General features: G+C 38.4%; 2 protein-coding genes across 2 annotated transcripts; both read right to left on the bottom strand.

The window, feature by feature from the left end:
* Positions 1-349: 349 nt before the first annotated feature.
* Positions 350-9,604, bottom strand: LOC117210809. Its single transcript, XM_033454177.1, has 4 exons — positions 8,102-9,604; positions 4,834-4,986; positions 1,137-1,487; positions 350-900 (listed from the first exon to the last, which is right to left on the bottom strand). Exons 1-4 carry the CDS (start codon positions 8,690-8,692, stop codon positions 736-738), a joined length of 1,260 nt encoding a protein of 419 aa, XP_033310068.1. The 5' UTR covers positions 8,693-9,604; the 3' UTR covers positions 350-735.
* A 2,606-nt stretch (positions 9,605-12,210) lies between these two features.
* Positions 12,211-14,173, bottom strand: LOC117210813. The gene is made up of 4 exons (XM_033454181.1): positions 13,786-14,173; positions 13,580-13,722; positions 13,136-13,369; positions 12,211-12,420 (listed from the first exon to the last, which is right to left on the bottom strand). Exons 1-4 carry the CDS (start codon positions 14,089-14,091, stop codon positions 12,273-12,275), a joined length of 831 nt encoding a protein of 276 aa, XP_033310072.1. The 5' UTR covers positions 14,092-14,173; the 3' UTR covers positions 12,211-12,272.
* Positions 14,174-15,955: the final 1,782 nt, after the last annotated feature.

Raw genomic sequence — 15,955 nt, 5'->3', positions numbered from 1 at the left:
TTCTATACGTGTGTATACACGTACCTTCTAACGTGTAAAACTTACGTTTAACGACACGCCTGTGTGTACGCTGTCGTGAACAAAGCAAGTTTGGTTTCGTCTCGTCGACGTCTCCGGATGCACTCGCACAGATCCGCGCTCGAAGCACTCACAAAGTCAGAATTATATACATTCGGTTTCTTGTACTTACGCGTCCACCTACCCACTCACTCACACACACACACACATACACATGCATGCACACAATCCCTTATATACATATAATCGTCACTCTTTCACAGCCATTCGCTGAATTCATTGTACGAACTTGCCCGATTCCATTCTCTTCTCTTCCATATCGATTTACCTATTCGATTAACTTAAATCGGTGTTCTAAACATCTATCTGCGTGTCTACCTACGTTTATCTGTCGATCTATACGGCTATTTCACTATTCGTTGTGTTAAATTCCATCGTCTACCTGTCTACTCGTTGTTGCTTTACAAACTTCTCGACGACTTCAATATGAAGCCCGTGTATTCTGTATTGTGTTGGAAAAGTTTCCGTGACCCTGAACTTATCACTTGATACAATCACTGGCCGAGAGCACAAAATAGTATAAACCGATTCCTCTTAAAGTATGTTCCTTCCGTAGCCGGGTTTTCTTTCTGTATTTTGATATTGCACGAGGATCGGCGAGAGTATCAGAAAGGGAATTCAGTCGAATTCTTGGAGTCTTGTTTCTCGGTGTTTATATTAGACGAGAGATTCAGGATTCGTTGGTAGAATAGTCGTGGCGGTGCTGTTCGATAGAAGCGCGCCATTTTCGGTGTCTTTGGTATTTCCATCTGGTCGAGGCCGAAAGTCCTTCGAGGCAACCAGCAGGTTTCGTCGTCTCGCTTCCTTCTTCTCGCGTTCGACCTGCAAGCAGACGATCGTCGTTCGTTTAGACCGATGTATTGAAATTTATATCGCTATATATCTCAAGTGAACAATGACGTTTGATCATAAGTAAGCTAAAATGAAAAATAGTCGATCGTTAATGCATTAGGAATGTAAATTACATTCAGGCGATAATTTAATTTGCAATTTTTTTCTTTAATAAAATCAAAGTCTAAACAAAATCAAAACTAAACAGACTCCATCTATAGGCTAACCTTGAAGAATAATCGAAGATAGTGGCAAGGAAATACGACGCATTTGCCGTCGTCCTCCTCGGCGTCGATGTAAACGCCGCGAACGAGGATGGAATTGCTGCAGTTGAGAAGTACGAGGAATACGAAGCACCCAACGTGGGTGATCCAACAGGACAATTCTCGGTTATCCGGGACCAGCCACAGATCCAATACGTTCCAGATGCCACGCCAAACATTCACCGTGCCCAGGAAGCTGAGCAGCAGGAAACCATCGGCCGCTATTAAACGGGCCCAGCCTTGAAGACGAGCACACGCGTACCGCATCAATGGTTGCAAGGAAAACGTCACCGTCACTATCACGTATCCGATGGCCTGCAATTGCACCCGACAATTGTTCAAATATATAATAAACAGAGAGAATCATTGGCAGTTGCAAATTATTCATTTTAGGTGTCCCGATTTACCAATTTGATAATATCCTTGATCAAAGTGACTCAGAATTATTTTAGATGGAACAATTGTCGAATGTTGTCTTTTATATTTTCAGCTGCTCCATTTGTATTACGTTTTTTTATTTCATTGTTACATCTTTGAAACCCATTTTTATGTCTTTTCCTCTCTTTGCGAATATTTTTTAATGTATTCGATTTCTCTTCTCTTTGGCATGTTTCTTATTTCTTATTTCTTGAAATTTTATATATATATATATAGAAATGTAATAAGTACAGTGAGAAGCGAATGAAATAAGATTTATGTTACTCGTAAGTCGATACTCTTATACAGGATTAGATTGATCTTCCTCTGTTTCTTATATCTATCTTTTTACAAGGAAAAATTACAATTCGTCTTTTGACAAATCCTACAGTCGATTTTGTTCTGTTTGTCTGATGCACTCGATCGACTTTGCCGAGAAAACAGCTCGTCAATGACGTTTTCGTTCTCGTTGATCAGAGTTTTCAGCGAATCAACCGACGACAAATAGTTGGCCGCTGTTTCACGGTTTCGAAGCGGCATTACGAGCGAGTAAATGCGTGAATTGGATGACCCTCGCGCAATCATCGACCCTCTTGAGGATTTACATTATCGCCATCATCGTGCAAATCGTATCTGGTAGATTTCTCGTAAGGATTTCAAACACGATTCGAGAATTTCACACTATTCGAAAAATTCTGCCAAATTTTTCAAATCGATTTCATCTACTCAAACTTACATCCGACGATATTTGGAAGGTTCATTGAATCAGTCATTAAACTGATATCGAGCATCGTCGAGTAAATACCATCGTGATATTATCAATGATCGCGCATAAGTGTTTTTTAAAATAACAATAAGCTACTCTTATCTTTGCATTTTAAACCGATGCGTTAACATTCGATAAGCGTAACAAGACGGTTTATTTTCCTATTCAGATTTGTTTCTCAAACTTCCTAAGAAACAGTTGCATCAGCAGAATAGTCGTATCAAATATTTCGTAATCAAATATTTACGTTTAAGGGCATTTTCGCATTGTCCGGTCGAAAATAAATTATTGCCGATTACCGCCCGGTATAATGCTCGTTTTCTATGCCACCGTGCTATTTTATTATTTTGTTTTTATTATATAATTTTATTGCCACTCGACTACACACGTAATCGACACGACGGTGTAGAACAAGAGCGTGACACTGGCTGGTGATCGGCCAACATTCATTTTCAACCGGACGATGAAGATCGGACGGCGAAAACCGGACATTGTGAGGATACCCTAATGCTGATTTCGTACCGCAGATATCGATCAACTTTAAAATCGATCGTTCGTCCAGTAGCAGCATCGATAAAGAAGAAGACTGGCGCCGTGGAATTTATTTATTTTTTTTTTTTGCACGAATCTGGAATTATCGAAATCGATAAATTAAAAGCCAAAGTATCGCAATTCGATTTTATTTACTCCAAGTTATCCTACATCGTCGATCTTTCTCTCGATAACTCGAATTCATGCCTTCATCAATACCATACTATATATTGAACTGGTACAATTACCTGATTTCTAGACAAATCTTATCGTTCGCATCGGCCAGACGTATGTCGCGTCAGATCTCTTTCGAACACGCCGCGATCGCGTTTTTTATTCTCCGCCAATCATGCAGCGGGGAAAAAGTCGCAACAGTCGAATGTTATTGTTGTCGCGGAGGATACATGGCGCCAATTGAATATCATTTTGCAACCGAATAATTCCACGGGTTGTGAGCTTGTGCTCACAATGTCGAAATATTTATGTGGGCTCATCTGTGTTTGCCAACGTTGTAGAAAGAATTTCACGATCGTCGATGTAGAAGAACAACGAAACTTAAACGACGAGTGATCGATGAACAGTATGGCACGCGACACGATTGCGTAAAATCAAAGAGTAAGACTATGGCTACAGTGGATGCACGTTCTGACTGTTGTCCTGGAGAAGTTTCTTACACAATTGAACTATTATGAATGAAATTTTACAGGTCACAAATTAGTAACATCCATAGATTCTTTTCTATTTGATTCTTTTATATCGTTAAATCTAGCTAATTATTTTGTTTAAATTGAGAAATCTATAACCCACAACTTGTCACCTATCAATCTACTAATATTATTAGTTAGTAAACTATTGTACAAGAGGATCCAGAGTAATCAAACATATACATTTTTATAAATATACACATTCCGATCTTCAGATGTTTCTTTCATCGGAACACGCATCCACCTACTAGAGATACTACGAGGGTGCGCTCAGACTATCGTTACATATTGTTAATATTTATCGATATACCATATTTTCGTCGAGAATCTTGAAATATTGATAATATCGTTGATTGTCTGAAGATTGGGTGAGAGAAACATTTCAATGGAGAATTTCGATAGGAATTTCAATAGGAATTTCGATGGATACAGAACGGTTTAATCGCATCGAGTATAGGTCTCCGGCTGGAGATCAACGATCGTCATTATTGAAAAATTAAACAAATCCTCTCGTTGACCGCGTTCTCTCCGCAACGTATTCAGACAAGTAAATGCAGTCCGTAATAAAGTGTCTTTGCGAACACATACATACGTGAACAGTTTTGTCATGTGCCCTCGCAATCATACAATTGGCGAATATTCAATTATACAATCGGACCAACGGCGTGCCGCTCACCGCGCTCTGCGTAGGTGGCACGTTTCAAAATGTCGTTCAACACGTGATTGCTAATGACACCCGATGACACGCGTTCGTTCGATAGGACACTGCTTTATCGAATGTTTGTACGCACACCGCATTTTCACGGATTCACGCGATCTGAGGTGAATAGACTATCGTAACGTGGACGTTTCTTTTCAAATCTTTATTAATCAGCCATGTCAATTGGTGTTTTGCGTTAAATAATCGCACTGAGATTTCTAAACATTAAGAGCTTTTTCACTTTCGTCAATTTAAGAAAAAGCGATTAACATTTTCAATTATTTTTCGACGATGATTACGCTGAGAAGTTATTGTTCATAATAAAAATGCTACGTTTTTATCGTCGAAAAATTTCTTAAGTTCTAAGAACATATGAAACATTGTTTATGCAAACGTTGTTTACAACAAACGTTGTTTATACGTATGTGCAATGTGCAAAATTTGTTTGTTTCTTGACAGAAAAATTCGAGAACCGTAACAGAGTTCAGATCACCTGTCATTTATTAAAATAAAAAAGAGAGAAGAAGCAATAATAATACTCACGAGGGACCCGATCGCAGAATATTCTCGATCTTTGGGAAAAAGATAGAGGTCGAAAAGTATCCAGACACCTCTCCAAACGAACACAACCAACGTACCAACCACTCCAACGCTGAAGGCACAATCCAATAAGTACAACGACCAGTCTCTCGTGTTCTGCAATCAGACAACATAAATAATAGATAAACATCATTTGCAGGTGAGAAATGGGGAAATGTTTGAAGAGAGCGGGAACTATGATAAACAACGCATAGCTATTGCTAATCGCGTATCGCTTACGTCAAAGATTATTTATGACAAAAATAGAGTTCCTAGTTTATCCTACAAGATAAATATATAAGATTTTTGCGAAAATACTATATTTACAATTGAGTATCTTTTTTTAACAATAAACAAAATAATATGTAAAACCGATCGACTTCGTCTTTTGAAAATTTCATAATTTTGGTACTACGACATATGATTACGAGATGTCTGATTTTTCAAAAATAAATTCATATAGTCGTACTTCTAGCGGAGTCGTTTGTTTTAAGAGGTCTCGATTCTGAGAGGGAAAATTATAACAATTCGGAGAAATTTGTGTAACAATTACCTAATTACCTCGAGACGTATCGTCAGTCTCGAGAGGGTTGCTATTTCCAGGCGAACGAAATTTATTTCATGAAAGATTATTATTATTTTATTCCTGATGTTTCTCGATTTTCCCGCCTATTTCCTTTAATCTTCCAAAATTATTCTAACGTTGTTTCAGTCGTCGTAAGATGAACTAGAAACATCGTTCGTACATGATGATTTCTTCGCGCGGATCGCTAACTCACGCTTCCCTAAATTCACTGATTCATTGAACATTAAATTGCTGACACGTCGAAAAGGGATGGGGATATTGCTATGACATTGCGGTATTACGAGAAGTGAAAATTGTGGAAGGAGACGTTTAAAACAATATAAACTGAAGCGTCGAAAACGATGTCTATCCAAATAATATCTGATAAAGGTGTAAAAAAATGTCTATCTGAAAACGCGCAGCTTGATCTCTTAACGTGATGTACATTTTAACTAAACCGTTCTTCGCTCCAACACTTTCCAATCTATCGTTCGATTCACGGTTTGCTTTCGAGAAAGAGAATCGTTTCGATAAATCAAAAGTACAAGAATTTTCCGGTCGACGAACCATTTGTGAGGTAAACTTTCATCCGAGTGTATTATCACCCGTCGACTTTTCGCGACACCCTTCTGTCCTCGATTTTTAAGTGACGGAGAGGACTCAACTGAGTGATAATTAATTCAAGATCATCCCGTTGCGTCTCTTCTTCATTATCATCTTCGATAAATCATTTCTAGACATCGATGAAATAAAACAACGATCGATCAAAAGCCAAATCTAAGAAGAACTGTCTAACTAAAAAGAACTATCAGAATGTTTAAAAATTCCTACCGAATCTTTAGAATATATGTACATAATATCCATCCAGCGTACAATATCGCTTAAAAATTCCAAGTTATAAAACCAGTTGCGTTCTATTCTCGTTCCTTCATCCTCCATTCATCATTCAGCAAACTTTAGATAAATATTCCTTTAGAAAAATTTAGATAAAGAAACACTCGTGTCAGAGATATGAAATATAGACAGAAGCGTGTAATTCGCGTATCTTATCGTTCGATTCTCCATTCGAGTATTCGTTCGATCGAAGGAGAAAGGTTAAAACATCGAAAATTGCGGTTGCAGGCCGTGCTCGTGCGTGTGCAAACTGCACGGACGCGATGCTGTTCGAGTATTGGGAGAGTCAGCCGGAAACTGTGCTTATACCTTGCACATCGCATCGATGCCGTGCATCGCACGGCTCCAGCTTCACCGATGCGTCAAAACACGCTGTCTAGACCTCTTACGTTTCCTACTTAACATTTAGCCCCCTTTCGTTTTTAATGAAAAGCATCGGTGTTCGTGATCATTTTTGCCGAGACGAGTCGATTATTCGACGATTTTTACCATCTTTTTAATTCGTTTATAAGACCGTAAGACATAACCGACTTAAGATTCAACCGATCAATATCTGCAGGATTGAGAATCGTAGTAGCGTAAGACAATCCAATGTTATTTTCCATAAAATAGTATTCTGCGTGTATCGTTCTAAATGATTCATTACATCTTTTCAATGGAAGCGTGTCGAAGCAGAGAATAAAGTTATGACCAAACCAGCGATTTTTATAGATTTATAGGTAACTCGAAAGTGCGAAAATGTTCAGAATGAACATAATATGCAAGAATGAAATGTTCAAAGTTTAATGTTTCTTATAATATTTAGCGAGTAAAACAATGGTCTATATTTTAAATTACATTCTTCAAAATTTTGTTACATTACCATGATTTTCAAGCTTATCATAGGGAAAGACCATGCGTATGATGGCGTTTTGTAATATTTACGTTAATCTTAATTAGAAATATATGTTTGATAGCGTAGCTGTGAATATTTATATTTTCAAAAGACACGAATGGTTCACGAGATTTCGTAGCCTTGCGGGTAATTTCATTCAGTCGCGTTACTCGTCACCCATGATAATATCGGTGAAACAGAATGGTAGAATATGAAGATAATCGAAACAAAGCAAGAAGGATATATATCGTTCTGGTAGCAGGAATAGAAAATTTTCTGCTATCTCGCTTTTAGAAATTGAACGCTTTGAAAATTCGAGAATTCAGAAACACACATCGGTTCTTGTTTGTATCCTTGTCATAATTGATAGCGGTTTAAATTATCATTTCTATCACTTGTTCATACAAAAAGAATTAGAGGAAGCAATCGATACGTGAAAGAAGAATTGTCAGAAAGTATAATTTATTTGCCTCGTAATTTACGACAATTACTCTGTATCGCGTATTACATAAAGTATTGAAAGATAACGATTAATACGGAAAAATACGTGAAATATTCAAAGTATACTGTTTTTATAATGCTTGGAAGGTTAAACAATTTTCTTCCAGGGTTTTACCTTCTTAATTGTATTCTCAGAGATATAAATTTGCATAAAAGTCCGTAGTCCACTGATAATCGAGAAAGATATCGCTACACGGAATACAAAATCGAGTTTGTCTTTCGTGAGACGATATTTCATCAAAGTTCTATTCTAAAAGCTACCTACAAACTTGATTGGATCTCGACCGATCCATACTTAGATCCAGCTTTGCGTGAATTTGTAAGCGATCTATCGGACTCTTGCTCCTTCAGCTTCGCGTTTCTACGTTTCTACGGTGTACGAACGATCAGTTACTTACGTTCACGCGAAACATGGTTTGCACTTCGAAGTATCCGGGACACGAGTCCAAGCAAAGGGAGAACGGTGGCGCGGAAATGTTCCTGATGGCACGCATGATCGCCAATGCTAGAAGGCTAACGGCGGTGGTGGCGAAAACGGTGCTCGCTGTGTGTTCCGTGTACAGGTCGAGGGCCTGCCAGGCGCCACGCCATGCATTTACGCAGCAAAACCCGAATACGGCCGTGTAAAGTCTAGATCCGACGTAATACGACAATCTGTGTTTGTCCGGGTGTAAAAGCTCGTTCAGGACGTTCTGAGAAACGTTGAACGCGAACAACCCTATGAAACCGATCACTATCGAGGTCAAGCTGCTGAGAACCGGATCCTCCGGATAGACGTAGACGTCGCTCAAGCCCCAGGTGCCTCTCCAGTAACCAACCACCGCCGGGGCGGCCACAGTAGCCGAGAACACAGTGTCCAAAATAGTGAGTATCGTGTAATGAAAACGACTCGATGACCGACCGCTTAGCCCGCTCGTCATACCGGTGCCACCGCGTAACTCGACCATTCTCATCCAATCCTGATCGAGCCTAGTCGCACCGCTCATCATGCATGATTCGAGGCTGTGATGGTACGCTCTCTTTGGTGGTGCACGCCTTCGGGTCGAGCTTTCGAAGAATTCCACCGAGAGCCTCTCATTATTCGACGAGAAAAGCTGTTCTTTGGTCTTCCAATTGAGCCTCGTTCAATCACGATCGTTGTCAAGTTCAATTCAAAACGGCGGCGACTACTCCCCGCGACCAGTCTCCAGACGATGCTCAACGATCTTAAACGAACTCAGACAAACAATCACGTCTTCGACGTTGACGATTCCCTACCGGTCCGATGTTTAGGTTTAATCTCGCTGTTGATCGTTCGTCTCGGGTCGAGTCGAGTATCTTAGCCATAACTCCACATTATTGCTTCTAACTACACGAGTATTCGAGGTTAGTAGAGATTCTGCTGGACGATTTCCGGCTTGACGATCAAGCTTTGCAGCGGATCTTCTTAAAGTAATACTGTCTCTGGATCGCAGTGATCATCCTATCGAAGAAGCTTCGTTTGTTGCTTGCACGAAATTCTCTAGGGAACGATCTTCTCGAACAGTGGATACAAAGTCGAAATAGATGTCGTAGTTCCCTCTCGACATTTTCAGACTTCCAGAAACTTTGACATCGCACAGAAACGCACCTGGTCTATTCCAGGGCCGATGCCTATCGTAACTGATAAAAAAGGAACGATGATTTTGCCAGTATTCTCGATTCTCCACAATCTCGTTCGCGTAAAACGTCTCGCTTGCGTCTCCAAGCTCTCGTCTTATCGTTCACTTTCTCGAGGATCGCAATCGCAAGAGCGTAATACTTCGCCGTGGATGATGCACGGATGCACACGGGGCGAGATACGTGAGACCGTCAACCGACAAGTCGGGCTGCGGGTGAGTACTGACATCTGTTCAGTCACCGCTATCTTTTATCAAGTGCTAAGCACAGACCAACACTATCGCATTATCATGAACAGCTTCGTCACACGGGCCATGGCATAGAGAATAGTACGGTGCTCTGCTCTGCTCTCTTCCCTTCCTTCCTCGATCTCTCTCACAACCCCCCACCCATAGGTCGCTAAAGCTACGTGCACGCTTGATGAACGAACGCGGGTACGAGCTTTCGACACCCACCATCGACCAGTTCTAAGAAAGTTCAAAGGCATCGTTTCCTTTCCAAGGTCTCCCAGTGGCAAGAATGATTACGAAAATGTAAAAAATAACGTAAAGGTGAAAAACTATGGTACTAAATTACCGTGCATCGTATCAAATACCTTGTAATCGCAGATATCATCCTGCGTTATTTTGGAAATCATGCATTTAACGTAAATAAATAAACGTATTGACTGTAATTGTCTAACTATTCATATTCTGCCAGGTCACGTGACAGAGAATATCGTAGATCATCCCTTGCATTGTGAGTACATTTGATCCTAATCTGCGATCAGAATGCAAAGAAAATATTATGAAACAGCGCATAAGAAACTACGTACGTAATTATAGACGATGATGTTTCTTCAGCTGTTCTCTAGACTTTCGTACGCTTGAAAATAATGTGTTTTAAACGAAAAATGAGAAAGTTCGTTTGTTCTGGCCTGATCATCGTCTGAGTCCAATTTAGTATTCGTTTGTCAAGTACATGAGCTGCTTAATGACTCTCCCTATGCAGACACGAGTACACTCCATTATGAGATAAATTGAGAGCACCTCAACCAGTCTTCTTCCTTTTTTCTACGTGATTCGAAGATCATTTATGATTTTTTTCAATCGAATGACATTCGATTTAAGCATCGACCTAAGATCGTCTTACTTTACTCGCCTTCTATTCGTAATTATTAATAACGCTTTACTAAAACATTTCATATACATGTTTATCCCTCGTCCAAGTATCTTGAACGGCAATTAGCGGCTGTTAGTGTCATCAGACGATATCGCGGACTGGTAGCAAGGAGGAAATTTTAATTGAACCTGAACCGGTGTACTTTATCAGCCTACAGCATGGCAGTCACGTAAATCGTGATCGACGTATACGCGACAGTCAGGCGCTAATTAACAAATCCGGGAAACCCGGTGTTAACTGATAAGAAACAAGATAGTAGCCGAAGAGAAGAGACCTGAACCACCTTGAAGCCTCATTTTTTTGAGTGGCGTTTCCTGTCTGTCAGTTTCATCGGGCTTTTGTCGAACGCATCGCTAATCGCCACCTTTTTGTACACCAATCAAGCTTGGATTACGACCATCTACCTTGACCTGTCATATTCTTTTTTTTTTCCTTCGTGACAGCCTTTTGTTGAACGTTGAGAAAAAATTATTCCAGCGTTTACTCGCATCTCAGGCACCTACGACTCTGTATATCGAAGCTGCCATTGTGAATCACAGAGATACGTTAGGATCGTCGTACTTTTAATGGTCATTGCACAAGTAAGATCATTATTTTTTAAATTAGCTAGTTAGCTCTTGTTCTTTGCCTTATTTTATGTTTCTTTTGTTTCATCCAATGGATAGAATTATATCTTCCCTTGGAACGTAACACGTAAGAATGTTGTTCTTCAAACTGTTAATTGATTCTTGTCTCTTCTTTTGTTTTGTGAAAAATGGCTATGGGCGCTCTCAGACCATCAATACATATATTTATGAGATATATTGTCAATATTCTCAACTACAAGGATCAGGATCTAATGTTAGAGCCAACGTTGCTCTTCATGTTTAGTTAAGTTGTAAAATATCAGTTTAAAGTTCATTTTTCCTCGATTATTACAAGTCTTACTCCCCCATTTCAAGCCTGTGAGATTCTTTGTTGCAATTCTTTCGTTCTACGAAGATGCACACGATTTTCACGATTCAGAGGCGTCAATGAATAGATAACGTGCCTGTCAGATAACATGATAACCCTTATAGTCTAATAATAGCTTTCTTTCGCCATATTAAAAGATCGTACGTTGTGATACAAAGCTTACTACAAACCCAATAAGTGGGACAATTTTTTTAATTGTAAATTTCATATTATCATGATTTATTTTTCTGTATCGTTATATGTGATCGGTCAGTAGATAATCGAATCGAATCAGATCAGATCATTTATCATCGTTAATATAATAACCAAACACATCTTTTATATTTGAATAATTAAAATACGTGTTTTATTCATATATGTTTTTGTGATTCTTACAATTCACGAATCTTATCGTACGAATCATATTCACGGAATATTCCCAATGAAAATTCGGCTTTAGAACCGTTTGACAATCGATTGCGATACTTAAGTGATACGGCATCGCAGATTTTGTTCGATCACTTTACCAATTGATAAGGTCTCCTCTCGTGAGGAGATATACAATCTGTAAAATAGAACTCTTGATGAACATTTATTTTTCTCATCGACTCTTGCACTGATATCCGTATCTAACAGCGATTGAAATATTTGCCAAAGTGCCAAGAAAAATCGTGAAATCTCTGCAATTCGGATTCCTCGTCAAGATTTTTATTTACATAACTGATCATCTATTACAACTTTTTCTATTTTCTTTGTACACATGTAACGATTGCTAGATCTTTCGTGTATCCTATCACGAAACGTATCAATAGTTCTACAATTTAAATATATTTTTAATTAACTTACCAGCTTATACCTCGTTGGAAAACGAAAGACGAAGGTGAGTATGTCGACGTTGATCACCGAAGGGATGGCTATAACATTACGAATTGATCGAAAGATCGCCAAAATTGTCATTGGCGCCAAAGTAGCGGTTACAGTTACCCTAAAGGAAATTGATAAAATTAACGAATATTAATAAAAAGAAATCAGGAATATTACTTTATTGTAAAAATATCAGGTTGTCCCAAAAGTTGGTTTCGTTTTATAAGAAAATAATAGACGCACAAGATTTTTTATTCCATATTATTTTATTGAATTACGTATGATCCGTTTTGTAGTAATAAGAACTAGAAGTAACTTTTGGGACAACCTAGTAAATTGGATTAAATGGTTACGGTTTAGAAATAAGTCGTAATAATTAGAAGTTACAATATATAGCTTTGATTAATTATATCTGGAAAATTGGCATGCTATCGTTAATGCTTTAAGTCAGTTTTGAGACAATACTCTTTATCATCATATTTCTACTTGCACGAGACGCTCACTATCTTTAAAAGCATTCGTGATGAACATAAAGATTAGCATAGGAAATGAAAGTATCAAACACGATTAACAGACTATTTTTGCCGCGTCTCAATATATCCCAGCTACTTGCTAGTGATAAGGTGCTCCATGTGATCCTCTAAAATGTAAATAAATTATTTTATCCTTTTCTGTACTGATCTAAAATGTATAATGTCATTCTTTTTATTAACCTATCTTTATCTCCGTTACTATCTTTTATCGATGAATTAATTTTTATCTATTCGAGACACTAATCTGCGGAACGCGATTTTTAGAATTATCTTCTAAAATAAAATACGAGTTACCGATCTCACCAAATATTGTAATAGAAGAAGTGGTCGAAAATAATCCAAGCACCCCTCCAGTGCATATTGCAGGAAATACCGAAGACGTATGTGTATAAAATTTGGATGATCTTGCAAACGCTCATATTCAGGCAAGTTTTCCTTTTTGATATATCGAGCACACGATAGTGCAGGAAATTCCTCGTAATAGCAAAACACGTGTGAACTAGAATACCCAAGAGGAACGTGAACAATTCCGGGAACCTTAGAACATTTCAAAATCATAATTCTATACGTGCACTTTATTGTAATTTTTCTGTCAATTTTATTTCCGCGTGATTTAGACTATTACAGCGAATCGTTTTAATTGACAAAAATCACTGACAGTTCTTCCGATCTATTTATAGATTTTTCGCATCGTTTATCACCGCAATAGTTAATAAGTATGTCTAGACGGAGTATAAATAAACTTACGTATCTGCATAGATATCCATCAAGGTCCATGTCCCTCTCCAAAAACCGACGGTCATCGGAGTGATTAGAATGAGCGACAGAAAACTGTCAATTATCGATAGAATCTGTTTCTGTTTCTTCAAACTTACATTTGAAAAATCGAGCTGACCGGAAAGGAATGAAATAAAAAAATCTGACAGGAATCAGAAGATGCAATAAGGAATTACCTTAAAAGTATCTTTTATTTTATCCTCGGCGTCCAACTTCGCCACTTCTGGCTTTTTCAATCTTTTCTCTTCGTTCGCTTCGTCCTCGGTGTTACTCGATTCATCGTTGTCACTTTGCTTTATGACTTCGAGCTTTGGAAAAGGAGAAGCGTTCTCTCCTCTTACATTTAAAGTCTTAAATCGTTCGCTGGCTACGTTTTCCAAAGAAACTTTCGATAAAACTTTCGACTCATCATGATCGCGCCGTTTGAACACTTCAGGGATGTTGTTCAAGCTTTTGGTTTTTCTTCCATCCAAATTCGACATACCTACTATTCGGATTTTATTTTATCCAATTGTTTCTTCTACCTGACTACCGAAGATTAAAACGACTCAGACGATACGACGATTGAACCGCTTCTGTTCGCTTGTCGTATAATGATAAGTAAGCTAAGTGTAAAAATTTCCTTACGTAAACTAACGTTCCGTCAACACTAAAAGTGCCGCCGCCTTCGTTATCACTGGACACGACCTGAATGATAGTGTTCGCAAAATGCTGTCCAGTTTTTTTGCATTTTTCTCTCTCTCCCGAGCCTGTTAGCATTCGACGCAGCTGCGGATAGACTTCATTAGATTGATCCTGAGATGCAGATATGCGACTAGCGAGAATTATCTCGATCTCGACTGCAACTTGTTACAGCACACAGGCATACGTTGGTACATATGCAAACAGGAGAGATAGAAAAATTAGTATCAAGAATGAGAAAATTGTCCAAAATAGTCATAAGGATACAATTTGGTTTGCGAAATATTCCAATTATTAATTTATTTTTTATACTTATATATGTAAAATAAAAGTAAGGTAAGGAATTGAAATTGGGATGCTAGTAAGTATTTAAGAATATTTTTCTTAGTAATAAGTATAGCCAAACCTATGATCGATAGCGTACGAAGAAGCTTTTCTTTTTGTACGAGGGTGTCAATGTTTAAAGGAAATCATTCACAGTATATAATTTATTTCTCTAAATGGTACAAAACATCAGACATCTTATTTCTTCTACCCTTGCGACTAAACAAAGTGTCATTAACTTAAGCGATTGCTAATGATCGAGGTATGTATGCATAAGATGCCCAATGAGATTAAGATCTACTTATTTCTATACATAATCGCGATGGAGAAAATATGGAATAATTTTTACAGACGGCGAGTATTTTAAGTGAGTGTACGTAGTCTGCTCGATCCTTAAATCATAAATGCCTCGCGAATACGTCACTCGACTCGATCGCCTTGAAAAATTTTCGAAAGTTAATGACGAAAAGGAGGAATTTTCAAACTACTGTAACGTTGCGTATTTTACTCATCATTGGAAGAGAAAAATTTGTACGACATTGCGAAACGATTGAGCCGTTTCTGTTGCACTACAAACTCGTCGTGAGTATAATGAACTTGCAGGATAGTTAACGCAGAGCGTCAACACCAGACTCAAGCGGAGCTCAAATTCCAATTTATGATCCTTTTAACGGCGCTTCTTCAGGCGCCACTGATAAAGTTAATTGTGGCGCCCGCGAGACTCGCGCTTTCTTTCAATCGTGATAATTGCATCCCAGAGATCATTGTTAATTACCGCGATGCCTTCGAACAAACTGCACTTGAATTCACGCGAAGGATACACGTGATCGTGAATGTTTGCACTGTTACTTAGACTCGTCGCTGGTTCAAGGTGAGTCAGGTGATAATCGGAGTGTTAATAAATGCGTGTTATAAATATCATGTAATCATTAATGAATCACGAAGCACATGACTTTATTCCTTCTTTCGAGCAGAAATTAATTCTTTACACGAACGAATGGCTATTATTATTGGTTCCTCTCTTCATTTTCTCTTCTTTTTATTTTTTTTTAATTATTCATTGACCGTGATTTCAAAGAAGAATCATTGATGTGTATAACGTCTTTATCTATGGATAATAGTATCCGTGCGGTATTTGCAGAGGTTTCTTTACAAGTTGACAATGTTTTCGATTTGTCAGACTCTCGATCGATGTGAATTTTACGCACTCGTCTGACGATCTTACGTATATACGTCATGTGTGTAGTCGCACGGTAAGCGAGGATACAAATATTAGATGTTTATCGTTAAATAATTTTTCACTATAGTAAATTTCCTCGCAAGCTTTACTCGCGAATGCGT

This window comes from Bombus bifarius, unplaced genomic scaffold, assembly GCF_011952205.1.
Source record: "Bombus bifarius isolate JDL3187 unplaced genomic scaffold, Bbif_JDL3187 scf7180000008213, whole genome shotgun sequence".
NCBI lineage: Eukaryota > Metazoa > Arthropoda > Insecta > Hymenoptera > Apidae > Bombus > Bombus bifarius.
This window is presented reverse-complemented; position numbering and strand designations above follow the sequence as displayed.